General features: G+C 47.8%; 1 protein-coding gene across 2 annotated transcripts in view; it reads right to left on the minus strand.

Annotated features, from left to right (window-relative positions):
* Positions 1-23757, minus strand: part of LOC129827319 (PDZ and LIM domain protein 7-like) — a 175726-nt gene that overhangs the window by 45886 nt on the left and 106083 nt on the right. Inside the window, exons 4-6 of one of the 2 annotated variants that reach the window (XM_055888057.1) lie at positions 18631-18658; positions 15217-15401; positions 309-353 (exon numbers count right to left, since the gene is read on the minus strand). In XM_055888057.1, the coding sequence (XP_055744032.1) occupies positions 309-353; positions 15217-15401; positions 18631-18658 (258 nt within the window). The remainder of the gene's footprint in view (positions 1-308; positions 354-15216; positions 15402-18630; positions 18659-23757) is intronic. The other variant, XM_055888056.1, reaches the window with a different exon arrangement.

The following is a 23757-nucleotide window of genomic DNA, read 5'->3' on the forward strand; positions in this document are numbered from 1 at the left end:
GACGCCGTGTCAATATGTCCCCTCTGACGCCGTGTCAATATGTCCCCTCTGACGCCGTGTCAATATGTCCCCTCTGACGCCGTGTCAATATGTCCCCTCTGACGCCGTGTCAATATGTCCTCTCTGACACCGTGTCAATATGTCCCCTCTGACGCCGTGTCAATATGTCCCCTCTGACGCCGTGTCAATATGTCCTCTCTGACACCGTGTCTAACACTGTGTCTAACACCGTGTCATTATGTCCTCTCTAACGTGGCTCTAGTGACAAGCAGTCAAATAGTTTGGAACATAATGCATCTGTCTCTTACTTCTCGTGTTGGTAAATCTGGTGGTCATACAAAGCTTGATCATCTCTGCATGGGGAGGAGGAAGAGGAGTAGATGGGACGGGGATGAAGAAAATAAGGGGAGAAGAAGCAGGAGGAAGAGGAGAGGGAGGAGGCGAGTGGAAAGAGGGGGGGCAGGAGGAAGAGGACAGGAGGAAGAGGAGGGAGAGGATGAGTGTAGGGAGGGAGGAAGAGGGCAGGAGGAAGAGGAGAGGAAGAGAGGAGGGAGGGCAGGAGGAAGAGGAGAGGAGAGGAGGGAGGGAGGGAGGGAGGGAGGGAGGGAGGGAGGGAGGGAGGGAGGGAGGGAGGGAGGGAGGAAGAGGAGAGGAAGAGAGGATGAGAGGAGGGAGGGCAGGAGGAAGAGGAGAGGAGGGAGGGAGGGAGGGAGGGAGGGAGGGAGGGCGGGAGGGCAGGAGGAAGAGGAGGGAGGGAGGGCAGGAGGAAGAGGAGAATTGTAGAAAACAGGAGGAACAACAAATGACAGGAGAATGAGAGACATACTGTTAGATAAAGAATTAATCAATGATTAATGAACTATGTTACTGTTACTACTGAGCTATGTTACTACTGAGCTATGTTACTGTTACTACTGGTAAGAGAAAGACCTTCACTAATCATTACTAACCACTAGCTCAGATACTGACAGGAAAACTATGATTTAACATTCAAGTAAAAAGGAAGTAAAGAGAGTTTACTGACTTCTCATCCATCTGCGGAGAGAAGAGAAGAAGGAGAAAGAAGATGGAGGGGGGGTCAGTTTGGAAAAACAAGACGACAACGGTTTGTAAGAACTTGTCAAATCAACAATAGTTGCAGAGAACAGTCAACAGGGAGGAGACAGAGTCGTTGTGGGATGCAGAGTATCATGCAGTAGGATGAACACACACACAGGTTTTCATTGTTGACGGGTTCAGTCAGAGGAGTCACACACAGCATGGGGTGTTTCGATGGCTGTCACACAAAAGGCGCAGGCCGTGTGACACATCTGGAAGGCATCCAGCGTCCCCGTCTTCCTCTCCCCGACTCAGAACAGATCCGTTTCAAGTTGATGTCTGTATTTACGGTATTGAGGCTTTGCCTAACTTCTAAAACGATGTATTTATTTCTCCTTTGTTTAAAAACACATTCTATTTTACACTAATTATCTGGCCTGTATATTTAAATCCATCAAATGGTGTACAATTCCAATATGTGCGCAGAACGTAAAGTTATTTACGACCAACCAGAAAGCCAAATTATGTCCCTTGCGTATACACTTCTATAACAATGCAGTAATACATAGTAGATTATTGGACTGATGACATCATGAGAGCTCTGTGCAAATACATCAGACCTGCTAGTGTACAACATGCCCGGACATTGGACACATTCCCTGCTTTGTTCTGTATCATCCAAACATGCCAAACTACCTAGTACGCCCGTAAACTAGATTACTACTGTGTAGTGGAAAGGCCTGAAATTCAACCTGGTCTTCTGAAGAAGTCTTATCTCCCAGCAGGGTTGGGATATATTCCAATTTCAACACAGTCAATTCAGGAAGTAAACTGGTAATTCCAATTTTTCCTCATAGCTTCGATGAGAAACAATTGTAATTTCCGTTTACTTCCTGAATGGAAATGGAATTGACCACAACCCTATAGAACGTTATTTGCGTATCTGCATGTCAAAAAAGATAAGTCGAATTAATAATATTCGTCGAGTCAAATAAAATAATTAACACTATTTGACGGGTCAGCTAGCTAGCTTTAGCTCGGTACCTTGGTGGAACCAATGCAACCAGCCTGAAAACAATGACCAGAAACGGCAATCATTTTCAATATTCCTAGCAATGATTTACGAGTCCATGTGACTAAGTATTAGCTAGGCAGCCACTTGTTGTTCTCTTATTGAAATAGAATGAACTTAAACTAGCTAGCTAGATAACGACGTTAACAAGCTAGCCAGTTACCTAGCCTTGTTGCCGCAAGCTAACGTTATAAGCGGCAAGCTAGATTCATCTGGCTATTGTGGCTTGACCGGACGTGACCATCACCAACCAAATACAAAAAAACGGTCTTATAAATTAGGGGTATTTTAGACGACATCGTCTAGCTAGATAGTTAGCCAAATATAGCTACTGAAACAGATGTCATTTTGATATGTTTTAGGGGGGGAGAACATTGTTTGCATCCAACAGCTAGCTAGCTTTTTTTCCTGACCTGCACCGTCCCAGAGTCTGACTCGTTTGGCAGCGACAGGTACACAAGACAAAACTTTACCAGCATCATAACATACGAAGTGGTGAATCGCTGTTAGATATGAAATAAGAGTGGTGTAATACATCTGTAATAAATATGTATTTATGAACGTGTTCAATTATTAATGTGACATTCAGTCATATTCAGGTTCTGATTGGTCAACAAGCTCAGTTCACGCGTCAAATAGCGGTTATTTGGCGTCCATCTTTTTTTTTGAAAACGCAAAGTCCCAAATGTTATTCCATTACAACCCTTGAAAATAAAGGAGAGCCACACACTCTAGGAGCTCAGATGATATCATTGGTTAATTCTCAAATATTAAAATGCCATACAAAGAGCAGCGTACAAAAAAACAAATGGATAGCATAGGATCATAGATTCATTTTAGACTACACAAGCTTACAAACAATTACAATGGCAAAGTCACAATAATCACAAGAATGGCTTCAGATCAAAGTCTACGTTGAGACCGAAGGGAGCAAGGGTCTTTAAGTTAAAGATCCAGGCAGGCTCTCGTTTTAACAATAAATTATCAAGGTCACCCCCTCTTCTATGGAGGGTGACATGTTCGATGCCAATTCCATTACAACCCTACCTTGTAGTAGGTCACAGATTAGTTCTGAACAGGAACAGTAGGACTCTGATTTATCCTCTGTCATAAAGAAAACAGCTGTCTGAAGGAGTGGCAGTTTAGTATCCCGCTGAATAATGTGGAGGGTAACCTAATCCACAAAACATACTGGAGGGAGACGGTTGGAGGGAGACGGCTGGAGGACAGACGGCTGGAGGGGAGAAGGCTGGAGGGGAGAAGGCTGGTGGGGAGAAGGCTGGTGGGGAGAAGGCTGGAGGACAGACGGCTGGAGGACAGACAGCTGGAGGGAGACGGCTGGAGGGGAGAAGGCTGGAGGGGAGAAGGCTGGAGGGGAGAAGGCTGGAGGGGAGAAGGCTGGAGGGGAGAAGGCTGGAGGGGAGAAGGCTGGTGGGGAGAAGGCTGGAGGACAGACGGCTGGAGGACAGACGGATGGAGGGAGACGGCTGGAGGGAGACGGCTGGAGGACAGACGGCTGGAGGACAGACGGCTGGAGGGTGACGGCTGGAGGGTGACGGCTGGAGGACAGACGGCTGGAGGACAGACGGCTGGAGGACAGACGGCTGGAGGACAGACGGCTGGAGGGTGACGGCTGGAGGACAGACGGCTGGAGGACAGACGGCTGGAGGACAGACGGCTGGAGGACAGACGGCTGGAGGACAGACGGCTGGAGGGAGACGGCTGGAGGACAGACGGCTGGAGGACAGACGGCTGGAGGACAGACGGCTGGAGGGAGACGGCTGGAGGACAGACGGCTGGAGGACAGACGGCTGGAGGACAGACGGCTGGAGGACAGACGGCTGGAGGGAGACGGCTGGAGGACAGACGGCTGGAGGACAGACGGCTGGAGGGAGACGGCTGGAGGACAGACGGCTGGAGGGGAGAAGGCTGGAGGACAGACGGCTGGAGGACAGACGGCTGGAGGACAGACGGCTGGAGGGACAGACGGCTGGAGGACAGACGGCTGGAGGACAGACGGCTGGAGGACAGACGGCTGGAGGGAGACGCCTGGAGGACAGACGGCTGGAGGACAGACGGCTGGAGGACAGACGGCTGGAGGACAGACGGCTGGAGGGAGACGGCTGGAGGACAGACGGATGGAGGGAGACGGCTGGAGGACAGACGGATGGAGGGAGACGGCTGGAGGACAGACGGATGGAGGGAGACGGCTGGAGGACAGACGGCTGGAGGGAGACGGCTGGAGGACAGACGGCTGGAGGACAGACGGCTGGAGGACAGACGGCTGGAGGACAGACGGCTGGAGGACAGACGGCTGGAGGACAGACGGCTGGAGGGAGACGGCTGGAGGACAGACGGCTGGAGGACAGACGGCTGGAGGACAGACGGCTGGAGGACAGACGGCTGGAGGACAGACTAGTCCTTTAAACTAAACGTACTGAAGTGTGTCATTTAAAAACTTTTCAAAAACAACTTTCTACCGCTTCTTTAAAACTGTTCACAACAATTGTACGACTCTTCATAGATGAGATTAATATGGTGTTATAAAAAACACAGGTTGAAGTTGGAGCTTTTTCACAATAGAGTCAACTGTTTCTAGTGTTAGAAACCCCCATTTCTCTTTCTCAGTTTGCTGTGTTTGAGACACAGAATACAGACGTGGCCTTAACTGTTTATAACAACTTGCTAGTGTTTCTAACCTCTATCTCTCTCTTATCTATGAAGTGTTTTTCGACCGTGGAAGTATGAGAGCTTTACAGGTCAAGGGTTCAGGTCCGTGTGACTTCTCCAAGTTATGCTAGTTAGGTAACGCAGCACCACCACAGTAAACAAACATTCTGACAGCTCAGCAGATTCTAAGCGAAAGGGTCCTGAGCACAGCACAGCACGGCTAAATACAGCCACAGACAACATCTAGACCTTTCCGAAAAGTCAGACCTTAACCCATCCTATCCCTTCCCCCAAAACACACCACGGTGACCGTAGACCCCCGGACCTTGAACCAAGTATCAGGCATGGAACAAGGGTTCCTTCAAACGTTCTCCAAACTGCCAGGTTATCTAGAAATCCTGATCAGAAGACTCTAGATTTCCTACTTACTCCCTCCTGATTGCAGGAATCTTCCAGAAGGGTTTGTAAAAGCCTGGATCCCCCCCATCTGGTACAGTAACACCTGGTCGGACCACCCTGTGTAGTTTAAAGCCCCCCGTACTGTATATCTAGGGCACTACCTTTAACCAGAACCCCTATGTAGGGCACTACCTTTAACCAGAACCCCTATGTAGGGCACTACCTTTAACCAGAACCCCCTATGTAGGGCACTACCTTTAACCAGAACCCCCTATGTAGGGCACTACCTTTAACCGGAACCCCTATGTAGGGCACTACCTTTAACCAGAACCCCTATGTAGGGCACTACCTTTAACCAGAACCCCCTATGTAGGGCACTACCTTTAACCAGAGCCCCTATGTAGGGCACAACCTTTAACCAGAACCCCTATGTAGGGCACTACCTTTAACCAGAACCCCCTATGTAGGGCACTACCTTAAACCAGAACCCCCTATGTAGGGCACTACCTTTAACCAGAACCCCCTATGTAGGGCACTACCTTAAACCAGAACCCCCTATGTAGGGCACTACCTTAAACCAGAACCCCCTATGTAGGGCACTACCTTTAACCAGAACCCCCTATGTAGGGCACTACCTTTAACCAGAACCCCCTATGTAGGGCACTACCTTTAACCAGAACCCCTATGTAGGGCACTACCTTTAACCAGAACCCCCTATGTAGGGCACTACCTTTAACCGGAACCCCTATGTAGGGCACTACCTTTAACCAGAACCCCCTATGTAGGGCATTACCTTTAACCAGAATCCCCTATGTAGGGCACTACCTTTAACCAGAACCCTTATGTAGGGCACTACCTTTAACCAGAACCCCCTATGTAGGGCACTACCTTTAACCAGAACCCCTATGTAGGGCACTACCTTTAACCAGAACCCCTATGTAGGGCACTACCTTTAACCAGAACCCCCTATGTAGGGCACTACCTTTAACCAGAACCCCCTATGTAGGGCACTACCTTTAACCAGAACCCCCTATGTAGGGCACTACCTTTAACCAGAACCCCTATGTAGGGCACTACCTTTAACCAGAACCCCCTATGTAGGGCACTACCTTTAACCAGAACCCTCTATGTAGGGCACTACCTTTAACCAGAACCCCCTATGTAGGGCACTACCTTTAACCAGAACCCCTATGTAGGGCACTACCTTTAACCAGAACCCCTATGTAGGGCACTACCTTTAACCAGAACCCCTATGTAGGGCACTACCTTTAACCAGAACCCCCTATGTAGGGCACTACCTTTAACCAGAGCCCCTATGTAGGGCACAACCTTTAACCAGAACCCCTATGTAGGGCACAACCTTTAACCAGAACCCCCTATGTAGGGCACTACCTTAAACCAGAACCCCCTATGTAGGGCACTACCTTTAACCAGAACCCCCTATGTAGGGCACTACCTTAAACCAGAACCCCCTATGTAGGGCACTACCTTAAACCAGAACCCCCTATGTAGGGCACTACCTTTAACCAGAACCCCTATGTAGGGCACTACCTTTAACCAGAACCCCCTATGTAGGGCACTACCTTTAACCAGAACCCCTATGTAGGGCACTACCTTTAACCAGAGCCCCTATGTAGGGCACTACCTTTAACCAGAACCCCCTATGTAGGGCACTACCTTTAACCAGAACCCCCTATGTAGGGCACTACCTTTAACCAGAACCCCCTATGTAGGGCACTACCTTTAACCAGAACCCCTATGTAGGGCACTACCTTTAACCAGAACCCATATGTAGGGCACTACCTTTAACCAGAACCCCCTATGTAGGGCACTACCTTTAACCAGAACCCCTATGTAGGGCACTACCTTTAACCAGAACCCCTATGTAGGGCACTACCTTCAACCAGAACCCCTATGTAGGGCACTACCTTTAACCAGAACCCCCTATGTAGGGCACTACCTTTAACCAGAGCCCCTATGTAGGGCACTACCTTTAACCAGAACCCCCTATGTAGGGCACTACCTTAAACCAGAACCCCCTATGTAGGGCACTACCTTTAACCAGAACCCCCTATGTAGGGCACTAGCTTTAACCAGAACCCCCTATGTAGGGCACTACCCTAAACCAGAACCCCCTATGTAGGGCACCACCTTAAACCAGAACCCCCTATGTAGGGCACTACCTTTAACCAGAACCCCTATGTAGGGCACTACCTTTAACCAGAACCCCCTATGTAGGGCACTACCTTTAACCAGAACCCCTATGTAGGGCACTACCTTTAACCAGAACCCCCTATGTAGGGCACTACCTTTAACCAGAACCCCTATGTAGGGCACTACCTTTAACCAGAACCCCTATGTAGGGCACTACCTTTAACCAGAACCCCCTATGTAGGGCACTACCTTTAACCAGAACCCCCTATGTAGGGAACTACCTTTAACCAGAACCCCTATGTAGGGCACTACCTTTAACCAGAACCCCTATGTAGGGCACTACCTTTAACCAGAACCCCCTATGTAGGGCACTACCTTTAACCAGAACCCCCTATGTAGGGCACTACCTTTAACCAGAACCCCTATGTAGGGCACTACCTTTAACCAGAACCCCTATGTAGGGCACTACCTTTAACCAGAACCCCCTATGTAGGGCACTACCTTTAACCAGAACCCCCTATGTAGGGAACTACCTTTAACCAGAACCCCTATGTAGGGCACTACCTTTAACCAGAACCCCTATGTAGGGCACTACCTTTAACCAGAACCCCCTATGTAGGGCACTACCTTTAACCAGAACCCCTATGTAGGGCACTACCTTTAACCAGAACCCCCTATGTAGGGCATTACCTTTAACCAGAATCCCCTATGTAGGGCACTACCTTTAACCAGAACCCTTATGTAGGGCACTACCTTAAACCAGAACCCCCTATGTAGGGCACTACCTTTAACCAGAACCCCTATGTAGGGCACTACCTTTAACCAGAACCCCCTATGTAGGGCACTACCTTTAACCAGAACCCCCTATGTAGGGCACTACCTTTAACCAGAACCCCCTATGTAGGGCACTACCTTTAACCAGAACCCCTATGTAGGGAACTACCTTTAACCAGAACCCATATGTAGGGCACTACCTTTAACCAGAACCCCCTATGTAGGGCACTACCTTTAACCAGAACCCCTATGTAGGGCACTACCTTTAACCAGAACCCCTATGTAGGGCACTACCTTTAACCAGAACCCCTATGTAGGGCACTACCTTTAACCAGAACCCCCTATGTAGGGCACTACCTTTAACCAGAGCCCCTATGTAGGGCACTACCTTTAACCAGAACCCCTATGTAGGGCACTACCTTTAACCAGAACCCCCTATGTAGGGCACTACCTTAAACCAGAACCCCCTATGTAGGGCACTACCTTTAACCAGAACCCCCTATGTAGGGCACTACCTTTAACCAGAACCCCCTATGTAGGGCACTACCTTAAACCAGAACCCCCTATGTAGGGCACTACCTTAAACCAGAACCCCCTATGTAGGGCACTACCTTTAACCAGAACCCCTATGTAGGGCACTACCTTTAACCAGAACCCCCTATGTAGGGCACTACCTTTAACCAGAACCCCTATGTAGGGCACTACCTTTAACCAGAACCCCCTATGTAGGGCACTACCTTTAACCAGAACCCCTATGTAGGGCACTACCTTTAACCAGAACCCCTATGTAGGGCACTACCTTTAACCAGAACCCCCTATGTAGGGCACTACCTTTAACCAGAACCCCCTATGTTGGGAACTACCTTTAACCAGAACCCCTATGTAGGGCACTACCTTTAACCAGAACCCCTATGTAGGGCACTACCTTTAACCAGAACCCCCTATGTAGGGCACTACCTTTAACCAGAACCCCCTATGTAGGGCACTACCTTTAACCAGAACCCCTATGTAGGGCACTACCTTTAACCAGAACCCCTATGTAGGGCACTACCTTTAACCAGAACCCCTATGTAGGGCACTACCTTTAACCAGAACCCCCTATGTAGGGCACTACCTTTAACCAGAACCCCCTATGTAGGGCACTACCTTTAACCAGAACCCCTATGTAGGGCACTACCTTTAACCAGAACCCCTATGTAGGGCACTACCTTTAACCAGAACCCCCTATGTAGGGCACTACCTTTAACCAGAACCCCCTATGTAGGGAACTACCTTTAACCAGAACCCCTATGTAGGGCACTACCTTTAACCAGAACCCCTATGTAGGGCACTACCTTTAACCAGAACCCCCTATGTAGGGCACTACCTTTAACCAGAACCCCCTATGTAGGGCACTACCTTTAACCAGAACCCCTATGTAGGGCACTACCTTTAACCAGAACCCCCTATGTAGGGCATTACCTTTAACCAGAATCCCCTATGTAGGGCACTACCTTTAACCAGAACCCTTATGTAGGGCACTACCTTTAACCAGAACCCCCTATGTAGGGCACTACCTTTAACCAGAACCCCTATGTAGGGCACTACCTTTAACCAGAACCCCTATGTAGGGCACTACCTTTAACCAGAACCCCCTATGTAGGGCACTACCTTTAACCAGAACCCCCTATGTAGGGAACTACCTTTAACCAGAACCCCTATGTAGGGCACTACCTTTAACCAGAACCCCTATGTAGGGCACTACCTTTAACCAGAACCCCCTATGTAGGGCACTACCTTTAACCAGAACCCCCTATGTAGGGCACTACCTTTAACCAGAACCCCTATGTAGGGCACTACCTTTAACCAGAACCCCCTATGTAGGGCACTACCTTTAACCAGAACCCTCTATGTAGGGCACTACCTTTAACCAGAGCCCCTATGTAGGGCACTACCTTTAACCAGAACCCCCTATGTAGGGCACTACCTTTAACCAGAACCCCCTATGTAGGGCACTACCTTTAACCAGAACCCCCTATGTAGGGCACTACCTTTAACCAGAACCCCCTATGTAGGGCACTACCTTTAACCAGAACCCCTATGTAGGGCACTACCTTTAACCAGAACCCATATGTAGGGCACTACCTTTAACCAGAACCCCCTATGTAGGGCACTACCTTTAACCAGAACCCCTATGTAGGGCACTACCTTTAACCAGAACCCCCTATGTAGGGCACTACCTTTAACCAGAACCCCCTATGTAGGGCACTACCTTTAACCAGAACCCCTATGTAGGGCACTACCTTTAACCAGAACCCCCTATGTAGGGCACTACCTTTAACCAGAACCCCCTATGTAGGGCACTACCTTTAACCAGAACCCCCTATGTAGGGCACTACCTTTAACCAGAACCCCTATATAGGGCACAACCTTTAACCAGAGCCCCCTATGTAGGGCACTACCTTTAACCAGAACCCCCTATGTAGGGCACTACCTTTAACCAGAACCCCTATGTAGGGCACTACCTTTAACCAGAGCCCCTATGTAGGGCACTACCTTTAACCAGAACCCCTATGTAGGGCACTACCTTTAACCAGAACCCCTATGTAGGGCACTACCTTTAACCAGAGCCCCTATGTAGGGCACTACCTTTAACCAGAACCCCCTATGTAGGGCACTACCTTTAACCAGAACCCCCTATGTAGGGCACTACCTTTAACCAGAACCCCTATGTAGGGCACTACCTTTAACCAGAACCCCTATGTAGGGCACTACCTTTAACCAGAACCCCTATGTAGGGCACTACCTTTAACCAGAACCCCCTATGTAGGGCACTACCTATAACCAGAACCCCCTATGTAGGGCACTACCTTTAACCAGAACCCCTATGTAGGGCACTACCTTTAACCAGAACCCCTATGTAGGGCACTACCTTTAACCAGAGCCCCCTATGTAGGGCACTACCTTTAACCAGAACCCCCTATGTAGGGCACTACCTTTAACCAGAACCCCTATGTAGGGCACTACCTTTAACCAGAACTCCTATGTAGGGCACTACCTTTAACCAGAGCCCCTATGTAGGGCACTACCTTTAACCAGAACCCCTATGTAGGGCACTACCTTTAACCAGAACCCCTATGTAGGGCACTACCTTTAACCAGAACCCCCTATGTAGGGCACTACCTTTAACCAGAGCCCCTATGTAGGGCACTACCTTTAACCAGAACCCCAATGTAGGGCACTACCTTTAACCAGAACCCCCTATGTAGGGCACTACCTTTAACCAGAACCCCCTATGTAGGGCACTACCTTTAACCAGAACCCCCTATGTAGGGCACTACCTATAACCAGAACCCCCTATGTAGGGCACTACCTTTAACCAGAACCCCTATGTAGGGCACTACCTTTAACCAGAACCCCTATGTAGGGCACTACCTTTAACCAGAACCCCTATGTAGGGCACTACCTTTAACCAGAACCCCCTATGTAGGGCACTACCTTTAACCAGAGCCCCTATGTAGGGCACTACCTTTAACCAGAACCCCCTATGTAGGGCACTACCTTTAACCAGAACCCCCTATGTAGGGCACTACCTTTAACCAGAACCCCCTATGTAGGGCACTACCTTTAAACATAACCCCTATGTAGGGCACTACCTTTAACCAGAGCCCCTATGTAGGGCACTACCATTAACCAGAACCCCCTATGTAGGGCACTACCTTTAACCAGAACCCCCTATGTAGGGCACTACCTTTAACAAAACATTAAGGACACATTTCTAATATTGAGTTGCAAACCCACCCGCCTCTTTTGCCCTCTGAACAGCCTCTATGGGATACTGGCAAAGATAATGTTATCTCTCTCTAGCCAATAAGATAAAAGAGAATGTTATCTCTCTCTAGCCAATAAGACAAAGCGAACGTTATCTCTCTCTAGCCAATAAGACAAAGAGAATGTTATCTCTCTCTAGCCAATAAGACAAAGCGAACGTTATCTCTCTCTAGCCAATAAGACAAAGAGAACGTTATCTCTCTCTAGCCAATAAGACAAAGAGAATGTTATCTCTCTCTAGCCAATAAGACAAAGAGAATGTTATCTCTCTCTAGCCAATAAGACAAAGAGAATGTTATCTCTCTCTAGCCAATAAGACAAAGAGAATGTTATCTCTCTCTAGCCAATAAGACAAAGAGAATGTTATCTCTCTCTAGCCAATAAGACAAAGATAATGTTATCTCTCTCTAGCCAATAAGACAAAGATAATGTTATCTCTCTCCAGCCAATAAGACAAAGAGAATGTTATCTCTCTCCAGCCAATAAGACAAAGAGAATGTTATCTCTCTCCAGCCAATAAGACAAAGAAAATGTTATCTCTCTCTAGCCAATAAGACAAAGAGAATGTTATCTCTCTCTAGCCAATAAGACAAAGAGAATGTTATCTCTCTCTAGCCAATAAGACAAAGAGAATGTTATCTCTCTCTAGCCAATAAGACAAAGAGAATGTTATCTCTCTCTAGCCAATAAGACAAAGAGAATGTTATCTCTCTCTAGCCAATAAGACAAAGAGAATGTTATCTCTCTCTAGCCAATAAGACAAAGATAATGTTATCTCTCTCTAGCCAATAAGACAAAGAGAATGTTATCTCTCTCTAGCCAATAAGACAAAGGGAATGTTATCTCTCTTTAGCCAATAAGACAAAGGGAATGTTATCTCTCTCTAGCCACTAAGACATATTTGACGCATTTGGCTGATGGAAGTCCATTTTATTTCCAGTATTCTACTCAACAGTCTGGTCCCAACAGACCAGGAGAAGACATCTTCTGATTAGATCCTCAATCATACTACAACTTAACCTTCCCTCTTAAAATGTGCAATTCCTACTCCCCAGAGAGTTACCTGAATGACTCAGAGCTGAAATGTATATCTACAATCTACCTTCCACAGGAAACCAGAGTGACTTGTTTAACTCAAATACCGTGAAAACCTTTGGTCTGTCCTCTCTCAGAGGAGGTGTTGTGTTTGGTCTGTCCTGTCTCAGAGGAGGTGTTGTGTTGGGTCTGTCCTCTATCAGAGGAGGTGTTTGGTCTGTCCTCTCTGAGGAGGTGTTGTGTCTGTCCTCTCTCAGAGGAGGTGTTGTGTTTGGTCTGTCCTCTCTCAGAGGAGGTGTTGTGTTTGGTCTGTCCTCTCTCAGAGGAGGTGTTTGGTCTGTCCTCTATCAGAGGAGGTGTTGTGTTTGGTCTGTCCTCTCTCAGAGGAGGTGTTGTGTTTGGTCTGTCCTGTCTCAGAGGAGGTGTTGTGTTTGGTCTGTCCTCTATCAGAGGAGGTGTTGTGTTTGGTCTGTCCTCTCTCAGAGGAGGTGTTTGGTCTGTCCTCTCTCAGAGGAGGTGTTTGGTCTGTCCTCTCTCAGAGGAGGTGTTTGGTCTGTCCTCTCTGAGGAGGTGTTTGGTCTGTCCTCTCTCAGAGGAGGTGTTGTGTTTGGTCTGTCCTCTCTCAGAGGAGGTGTTGGGTCTGTCCTCTCTCAGAGGAGGTGTTGGGTCTGTCCTCTCTCAGAGGAGGTGTTTGGTCTGTCCTCTCTCAGAGGAGGTGTTTGGTCTGTCCTCTCTCAGAGGAGGTGTTTGGTCTGTCCTCTCTCAGAGGTGTTGGGTCTGTCCTCTCTCAGAGGAGGTGTTTGGTCTGTCCTCTCTCAGAGGAGGTGTTGTGTTGGGTCTGTCCTCTCTAAGAGGAGGTGTTGGGTCTGTCCTCTCTAAGAGGAGGTGTTGGGTCTGTCCTCTCTCAGAGGAGGTGTTGGGTCTGTCCTCTCTCAGAGGAGGTGTTGGGTCTGTCCTCTCTCAGAGGAGGTGTTGGGTCTGTCCTCTCTCAGAGGAGGTGTTGGGTCTGTCCTCTCTCAGAGGAGGTGTTGTGTTTGGTCTGTCCTCTCTCAGAGGAGGTGTTGGGTCTGTCCTCTCTCAGAGGAGGTGTTGTGTCTGTCCTCTCCCAGAGGAGGTGTTTGGTCTGTCCTCTCCCAGAGGAGGTGTTTGGTCTGTCCTCTCCCAGAGGAGGTGTTTGGTCTGTCCTCTCTCAGAGGTGGTGTTGTGTTTGGTCTGTCCTGTCTCAGAGGAGGTGTTGGGTCTGTCCTGTCTCAGAGGAGGTGTTGTGTTTGGTCTGTCCTGTCTCAGAGGAGGTGTTGGGTCTGTCCTCTCTCAGAGGAGGTGTTGGGTCTGTCCTCTCTCAGAGGAGGTGTTGTGTTTCGTCTATCATCTCCCAGAGGAGGTGTTGGGTCTGTCCTCTATCAGAGGAGGTGTTGTGTTTGGTCTGTCCTCTCTCAGAGGAGGTGTTTGGTCTGTCCTCTCTCAGAGGAGGTGTTGTGTTGGGTCTGTCCTCTCTAAGAGGAGGTGTTGGGTCTGTCCTCTCTAAGAGGAGGTGTTGGGTCTGTCCTCTCTCAGAGGAGGTGTTGGGTCTGTCCTCTCTCAGAGGAGGTGTTGGGTCTGTCCTCTCTCAGAGGAGGTGTTGGGTCTGTCCTCTCTCAGAGGAGGTGTTGGGTCTGTCCTCTCTCAGAGGAGGTGTTGTGTTTGGTCTGTCCTCTCTCAGAGGAGGTGTTGGGTCTGTCCTCTCTCAGAGGAGGTGTTGTGTCTGTCCTCTCCCAGAGGAGGTGTTTGGTCTGTCCTCTCCCAGAGGAGGTGTTTGGTCTGTCCTCTCCCAGAGGAGGTGTTTGGTCTGTCCTCTCTCAGAGGTGGTGTTGTGTTTGGTCTGTCCTGTCTCAGAGGAGGTGTTGGGTCTGTCCTGTCTCAGAGGAGGTGTTGTGTTTGGTCTGTCCTGTCTCAGAGGAGGTGTTGGGTCTGTCCTCTCTCAGAGGAGGTGTTGGGTCTGTCCTCTCTCAGAGGAGGTGTTGTGTTTCGTCTATCATCTCCCAGAGGAGGTGTTGGGTCTGTCCTCTATCAGAGGAGGTGTTTGGTCTGTCCTCTCTCAGAGGAGGTGTTTGGTCTGTCCTCTCTCAGAGGAGGTGTTTGGTCTGTCCTCTCTCAGAGGAGGTGTTGGGTCTGTCCTCTCTCAGAGGAGGTGTTTGGTCTGTCCTCTCTCAGAGGAGGTGTTGTGTCTGTCCTCTCTCAGAGGAGGTGTTGTGTTTGTTTGTTTGTTTGTTTGTTTGTGTACCTACCCGTTGTGTGGCTGTAGCATGCTGGCGGGGGCCGCTGAGGCCGGGGTGTTAACTTTAGGGGCGTACGCCACTGGTTTAATGACCGTGTTACCGCCGCCCGGCGTGAACGGCCGCGCCATCTTGTTGATAGCGGCGCTGGGGGCGAAGGAGTATTTGGGCTGAACGGAGGCGGGGGCGAGCGAATCCTACAGGGTGTGAGAGAGGGGGGGGGGGGCAGACACAGGGGTAGAAATCCACAGCACATAACATGCAGTTAGACAAACACACACGTGCATTAATCCCTATCTAAGCATACGTGTGTACTATACTGTACACACACACACACACACACACACACACACACACACACACACACACACACACACACACACACACACACACACACACACACACACACACACACACAGCAGAGTGTATCAATCCCATATCTGCTGCTTGGGAACCAGCTCGGTTAGCCTAAACACGGCTCATAACGTCATAATAATTACAGTATGTGTTGCAAGAACGGGGCCTTGCTAAGGCCAGCTCCGTCTCTCTCTGTGTGCAGGGAGGAGAGAGCTGAAGAGGACACACCCAACTGGGATACTTCCCAACTGCTTCTGACCCATTGACTACCCATAGTAGTGCACTATGTAGGGAATAGGGTACCATATGTAAAGCAAGTATATTTATCTTGGAAAGCCTACTAAGGATCTTCCTCTGTCTCTGTCAGCCTGGCTATGATCTTCCTCTGTCTCTGTTAGCTTGGCTATGATCTTCCTCTGTTAGCTTGGCTATGATCCTCCTCTGTTAGCTTGGCTATGATCTTCCTATGTTAGCTTGGCTATGATCTTCCTCTGTCTCTGTTAGCCTGGCTATGATCTTCCTCTGTCTCTGTTAGCCTGGCTATGATCTTCCTCTGTCTCTGTTAGCCTGGCTATGATCTTGCTCTGTCTCTGTTAGCCTGGCTATGATCTTCCTCTGTTAGCTTGGCTATGATCTTCCTCTGTCTCTGTTAGCCTGGCTATGATTTTCCTCTGTTAGCTTGGCTATGATCTTCCTCTGTTAGCTTGGCTATGATCTTCCTCTGTTAGCTTGGCTATGATCTTCCTCTGTTAGCTTGGCCATGACACTGTTCACACTTAAATAGATTCCAAAATGTTGACTAAACGTTTGACTTGAAAAGTGTGTTCTTCAGCTAGGATGCCTCATTGGTGTCAGAGAGACTAGGACGTCCATGTTTACTTGTACGGTCCTCAAATCAAATAATACAAGCATTTATATAATAGGGCTTGAACTATGAACTTTGCATGATAATGAATAAATTGGGTCGAAATGAAAATTTATGTTGCCTTTGACATATTCTTGAGTCTGGGATTGTGCAAAGCTCTTTAGGGCCACACACATCTGTTTAACTAATACTATAATAATTTCACTCAACACATCAAACTCCTAACGGTCTGCTGCTTATGCAATGTGTGCTATGAGCAAGCAGACAGCCTGATGGAGGATTGAATCACTATGACTGAGTTAATTTAAATGGTGGTGGTGGAGGTGGTGGTGGTGGTGGAGGAGGTGGTGGTGGTGGTGGAGGTGGTGGAGGTGGAGGAGGTGTTGGTGGAGGAGGTTGTGGTGGTGGTGGTGGTGGAGGAGGTGGTGGAGGAGGTGGAGGTGGTGGTGGAGGTGGTGGTGGAGGAGGTGGTGGAGGAGGAGGTGGTGGTGGTGGTGGAGGTGGTGGAGGAGGTGGTGGAGGTGGAGGAGGTGTTGGTGGAGGAGGTTGTGGTGGTGGTGGTGGAGGTGGTGGTGGAGGAGGTGGAGGTGGTGGTGGAGGAGGTGGTGGAGGAGGAGGTGGTGGAGGTGGAGGTGGTGGTGGAGGTGGTGGCGGAGGAGGTGGTGGTGGTGGAGGTGGTGGAGGTAGTGGTGGTGGTGGAGGAGGTGGTGGTGGTGGAGGAGGTGGTGGAGGTGGAGGAGGTGGAGGAGGTGGTGGAGGAGGTGGTGGAGGAGGTGGTGGTGGAGGAGGTGGTGGTGGAGGAGGTGGTGGAGGAGGTGGTGGTGGTGGAGGAGGTGGTGGAGGAGGTGGTGGTGGAGGAGGTAGGAGGTGATATGTTGTTAAGAGAGGCCATTAGATGACAAAGTGATTCCCTCTCATCCGATACCACAACGCAATATTAACAGCGTGTAGGGGGAAACTCTATTTAAGCACCGTCATAGACAGGATAATATATCATACTGGACTATGGACCAGACAGGTGTGTTTCTTTACTGCCTAGTGGAGACCAGACAGGACTGTTTATTTACTGTCTAGTGGAGATCAGACAGGACTGTTTCTTTACTGCCTAGTGGAGATCAGACAGGACTGTTTCTTTACTGCCTAGTGGAGACCAGACAGGACTGATTATTTACTACCTAGTGGAGATCAGACAGGACTGTTTCTTTACTACCTAGTGGAGACCAGACAGGACTGTTTCTTTACTGTCTAGTGGAGACCAGACAGGACTGTTTCTTTACTGCCTAGTGGAGACCAGACAGGACTGTTTCTTTACTACCTAGTGGAGACCAGACAGGACTGTTTCTTTACTGCCTAGTGGAGACCAGACAGGACTGTTTCTTTACTGCCTAGTGGAGACCAGACAGGACTGTTTCTTTACTACCTAGTGGAGACCAGACAGGACTGTTTCTTTACTGCCTAGTGGAGACCAGACAGGACTGTTTCTTTACTGTCTAGTGGAGACAGGGATCTGTCTCCAGACAACACAGACATTAAATGAAATGAAACCCTTTTCCATGTGTAGCTTACTACTTTTGACACGAGCTCTGAGGGGAATAGGGTGGTGTTTGGAGTACAGAGCCCTGATAGAGTAGTGCACTACACAGGGAGGTGTTTGGGATGCAGAGCTCTGATAGAGTAGTGCACTACACAGGGAATAGGGTGGTGTTTGGGATCCAGATCTCTGATAGAGTAGTGCACTACACAGGGAATAGGGTGGTGTTTGGGATGCAGAGCTCTGATAGAGTAGTGCACTACACAGGGAGGTGTTTGGGATGCAGAGCTCTGATAGAGTAGTGCACTACACAGGGTGGTGTTTGGGATGTAATGCCCTGATAGAGTAGTGCACTACACAGGGAATAGGGTGGTGTTTGGGATGCAGAGCTCTGATAGAGTAGTGCACTATACAGGGAATAGGGTGGTGTTTGGGATGCAAAGCCCTGATAGAGTAGTGCACTACACAGGGAATAGGGTGGTGTTTGGGATGCAGAACTCTGATAGAGTAGTGCACTACACAGGGAATAGGGTGGTGTTTGGAATGCAAAGCCCTGATAGAGTAGTGCACTACACAGGGAATAGGGTGGTGTTTGGAACGCAGAGCCCTGATAGAGTAGTGCACTACACAGGGAATAGGGTGGTGTTTGGGACGGAGTTCCAGACACTCTTACCTTCTGATCGCCAGCCGCATGGAAAGCTCTGAAAGAAAAGGTTGGAAAACAGTGTTAGAAAATAAAGTTAGAATGTCACAGTAGTAGATCCTATAAAACCTTTATTTATACTGAACAAAACATTATAAAACACAACATTTAAAGTGTTTCATGAGCTGAAATAAAATAACACAGAAATGTTCCATACGCACAAAAAAAAACGTATTTCTTTCAAATTTTGTGCACAAATGTTTTACCATCCCTGTTAGTGAGCATTTCTCCTTGGTCAATATAATCCGTCCACCTGACAGGTGTGGCATATCAAGCAGCTGATTAAACAGCATGATCATTACGCAGGTGCACCTTGTGCTGGGGACACGAAAAGGCCACTCTAAAATGTGCAGTTTTGTCAGACAGGTGGACAGCCAGTATGAGGGTTAGCGCTCAGGCTAGAATGAAAGGCAGCCGGTGCGTGGGAGAGAAAATATGTAGAGTTCCAAAACTACATACTCAAAACCCATGAAGAAGAATTACTCAAGGAGGCAGAGATGCACAAATAATACTAATTTAATCCATGTTCAAAAGAAAAACAACAAGTGAAAGTTGAGCTAATAATTTAAAAATAAATTAAAAACAGCAATACGTTTCAGCCTTCTGCCTTCATCAGTGCAAACAAATTAAGAAGACAGGCAATTAAAACACCCGCTGTGTGCAACAGGTACAAGCAGATAGAGACTGACCTTGTATGTTTCTTGTAGTGTTGTCTACAGGCATCCCCCTCGCTCTCTGACCTTTTAAATCCACTCGACTACTTCCTGTCTGTCGCTACGTAGCCCAGACTGTTGTGAATTGTCCATTGTTTAATACTCTCTTCTATAATATTCAGTCAATCTCGAATTGAGTGCCTGTAGACAACACTACAAAAAAAATAAGGTCAGTCTCTCAGGAAGTATCTCCCTGCACCTGTTAAACACAGCGGGTGTTACGTGTCTTCTTAAATGTGTTTGTACTGATGAAGGCCATAAGCGCTGTTTAACTCCTTGCACTTTCTGTATTATTTCGAGCACGGATTTAAATTATATTATTTTTTGCATCTCGGGCCTCCCGTCGTTCTTCCTCCTTCATGGTTTTGAGAGCTTGTCCTTTTTCAACACAACGCCACGGATGACTCAAGTTGAAGGAGAGTGCAATTGGGCATTCTGACTGCAGGAATGTCCACCAGAGATGTTGCTAGATAATTGAATGTTTATTTCTCTACCATAAGCCGCCTCCATCATTTTAGAGAATTTGGCAGTACATCCAACCGGCCTCATAACAGCAGACCACGTGTAACCACGCCAGCCCAGGACCTCCACATCCGGCTTCTTCACCTGCAGGATCGTCTGAGACCAGCCACTCGGACAGCTGATGAAACTGAGGGTTTTGCACAACCGAAGAGTTTCTGTACAAACTGTCAGAACCCGTATCCGGGAAGCTCATCTGCCTGCTCGTCCTCCTCACCAGGGTCATGACCTGACTCATAACAGACTTCAGTGGCCAAATGCTCACCTTCGATGGCCACTGGCACGCTAGAGAAATGTGCTCTTCACAAATGAATCCCGGTTTCAACTGTACCGGGCAGATGGCAGACGTGTGGGCGAGCGGTTTGCAGTTTGCCCCATGGTGGCGGTGGGGTTATGGTATGGGGCAGCAGGCATAAGCTACAGACAACGAACACAATTGCATTTTATTGATGGCAATTTGAAAGCAGAGAAATACCGTGACGAGATCCACTCAGGAAGTTTAAATGATTGATGGAGGTCCTCTATGTAGTTGAGATGTGATTTCTTTTATTAATTATGTTTATTCTTGTTATTGTTTTGTTGCTGAACTATATATATTTTTGTATACATGTGTATGTTTTATTATTCTGTTGAAGTCCATATAGAAGTTAGGGAACAGTTGTGGAATAGAAGACACACCGACTTCATGGATTAATATAGTTTAAATCTGCAGGAATTTCTATGTACAGTATACAGCAGCCAGTCAGCGTGTGGTGTATAGTTTGTTTATATTATAACATGGTTAGTTTTGAAGAAGTCGCTTGATGCAGAGTAAATGTTATCATATACGCTTAGTTACCATAATCAAATCCGGCTTTCCGATGTCTTAAAATGCACTGAACTAAATCCATCACAAACAAATTCATATTTTGTCACGATTCAAATTTTTAATATGCACTAATCCAAAATATCAAAAAGGTTAGAATTACACCTGGTCTCCTAAATATTATAAGGTGAACCAACAGTATGACTTCCTAACACTGTACCTCATTATGACTTCCCAACACTGAGGCCCTATGTACCTCATTATTACTCCCCAACACTGAGGCCCTATGTACCTCATTATGACTCCCCAACACTGAGGCCCTATGTACCTCATTATTACTCCCCAACACTGAGGCCCTATGTACCTCATTATTACTCCCCAACACTGAGGCCCTATGTACCTCATTATGACTCCCCAACACTGAGGCCCTATGTACCTCATTATTACTCCCCAACACTGAGGCCCTATGTACCTCATTATGACTCCCCAACACTGAGGCCCTATGTACCTCATTATTACTCCCCAACACTGAGGCCCTATGTACCTCATTATTAATCCCCAACACTGAGGCCCTATGTACCTCATTATTAATCCCCAACACTGAGGCTCTATGTACCTTATTATTACTTCCTAGGCTTTATAAATGGGAGTGACCATCCATACCAGAAACAGGCATCCCCGTCATTCTAACCCTCCCTTTGACACCCCTGTCCTCTGTCGTCTAACATTACTGTCTTCTGCTAGTCTGGTCACGGATCTGTCTGTGCTGTCCTGTTAAGTCCCCATGGTCAGGAGTTGGCATGACAACACAAACCGATCTGGGATCAATCTAGTCCTCTGTCACTATCCCAGTTAAATATTCCATTGGCTGATGTAGGGTTAAGCCTAGATGAACCTAAATCGTCCCAAATGATACCCTATATAGTGCACTACGACGCAATCTCAATTGCACTCCACCCGAGATGGGAGGAATACCTACAGCACAATGGGAAAGTATTCAGACCCCTTGACTTTTTCCACATTGTGTTACGTTACAGTCTTATTCTAAAATGTATTAAATAAACATCCTCAATCTACACACAATACCCCATAATGACAATGCGAAAACAGGTTTTTATAAATGTTTGCAAATGTATTACAAATATAAAACAGAAATACCTTATTTACATAAGAATTCTGACTCTTTGCTATGAGACTCAAAATTGAGCTCAGCTGCATCCTGTTTCCATTGATCATCCCTGAGATGTTTCTACAACTTGATTGAATTCCGCATGTGGTAAATTCAATTGATTGAACGTGATTTGGAAAGGCACACACCTGTCTATGTAAGGTTCCACAGCAAAAACCAAGCCAATAGGTCGAAGGAATTGTCCGTAGAGCACCGAGACAGGATTGTGTCGAGGCACAGATCTGGCGAAGGGTACCAAATAATTTCTGCAGCATTGAAGGTCCCCAAGAACACAGTGGCCTCCATCATTCTTAAATGTAAGAAGTTTGTAACCACCAAGACTCTTCCTAGAGCTGGCCGCCCGGCCAAACTGAGCAATTGGGGAAGAAGGGCCTTGGTCAGGGAGGTGACTAAGAACCCGAAGGTCACTGACAGAGCTCCAGAGTTCTTCTGTTAAGATGGGAGAACCTTCCAGAAGGACAACCATCTCTACAGCACTCCACTATCAGGCCTTTATGGTAGAGTGGCCAGACGGAAGCCACTCCTCAGTAAAAAGGCACATGACAGCCCGCTTGGAGTTTGCCAAAAGGCACTTAAAGGACTCTGAGACCATGAGAAACAAGATTCTCTGGTCTGATGAAACCAAGAATAAACTCTTTGGCCTGAATGCCAAGCGCCACGTCTGGAGGAAACCTGGCAACATCCCTACGGTGAAGCATGGTGGTGGCAGCATCATGCTGTGGGAATGTTTTTCAGCGGCAGCGACTGGGAGACGAGTCAGAATTGAGGAAGTTGAACGAAGCAAAGTACAGAGAGATCCTTGATGAAAACCTGCTCCAGAGCGGTCAGGAGTTCAGACTGGTGAGAAGGTTCACCAGGACAACGACTCTAAGCACACAGCCAAGACAACACAGGAGTGGCTTTGGGACAAGTCTCTGAATGTCCTTGAATGGCCCAGCCAGAGCCCAGACTTGAACCCGATCGAACATCTCTGGAGAGACCTGAAAATAACTGTGCAGCAACGCTCCCCATCCAACCTGACAGAGCTTGAGTGGATCTGCAAAAAATAAATGGGAGAAACTCTCCAAATACAGGTGTGCCGAGCTTGAAACGTCATACCCAAGAAGTCTTGAGGCTGTAATCGCTGCCAAAGGTGCTTCAACAAAGTACTGAGTAAAGGGTCTGAATACTTATTTAAATGTGATATCAGTTTTTCTAAAAAAAATAAAAATAAATTGCATTGTCATTATGGGGTATTGTGTGTAGATTGATGAGGGGAAAAAACAATTTAATCAATTTTAGAATAAGGCTGTAACGTAACAAAATGTGGAAAAAGTCAAGGGGTCTGAATACTTTCCGAATGCACTATATATGAGAATGCTGTTCATTGACTACAGCTCAGCGTTCAACACCATAGTTTAGTGATGAGCTTGGAGGGCACTAAGGACCCTGGGATTAATCACCTCCCTCGGGAACTGGATCCTGGACTTCCTGACGAGCCGATTCCCACTGGGGAGGGTAAGCAACAATCACATCCGCCATATTGACCTTCAACACGGGGGGCCTCTCAGGGGTGTGTGCTTAGTCCCTTCCTGTACTCCCAGTTCACCCACGACTGTGTGGCTACGTAAGACTCCAACACCGTCATCAAGCTTGCTGACGACACGACGACGGCAGGCCTGATCACCCGCGACGACGAGACAGCCTAAATTCAATGACGTCAATTTCCTCATGCAGGTTCCTGTGTCATCTTTGCACTAGATATGATCATCTATTTGATCTCATATTTAAAGTCATAAGGCTCTATATCAGGCGGTGTGAAAGAAAAGTCCGGAAAAATAGTTAAAGATTCCAGCCACCCAAGCCATACTGTTCTCTCGGCTTCCCGCACG

The sequence above is a fragment of the Salvelinus fontinalis genome, chromosome 29, assembly GCF_029448725.1.
Source record: "Salvelinus fontinalis isolate EN_2023a chromosome 29, ASM2944872v1, whole genome shotgun sequence".
Classification (NCBI taxonomy): domain Eukaryota; kingdom Metazoa; phylum Chordata; class Actinopteri; order Salmoniformes; family Salmonidae; genus Salvelinus; species Salvelinus fontinalis.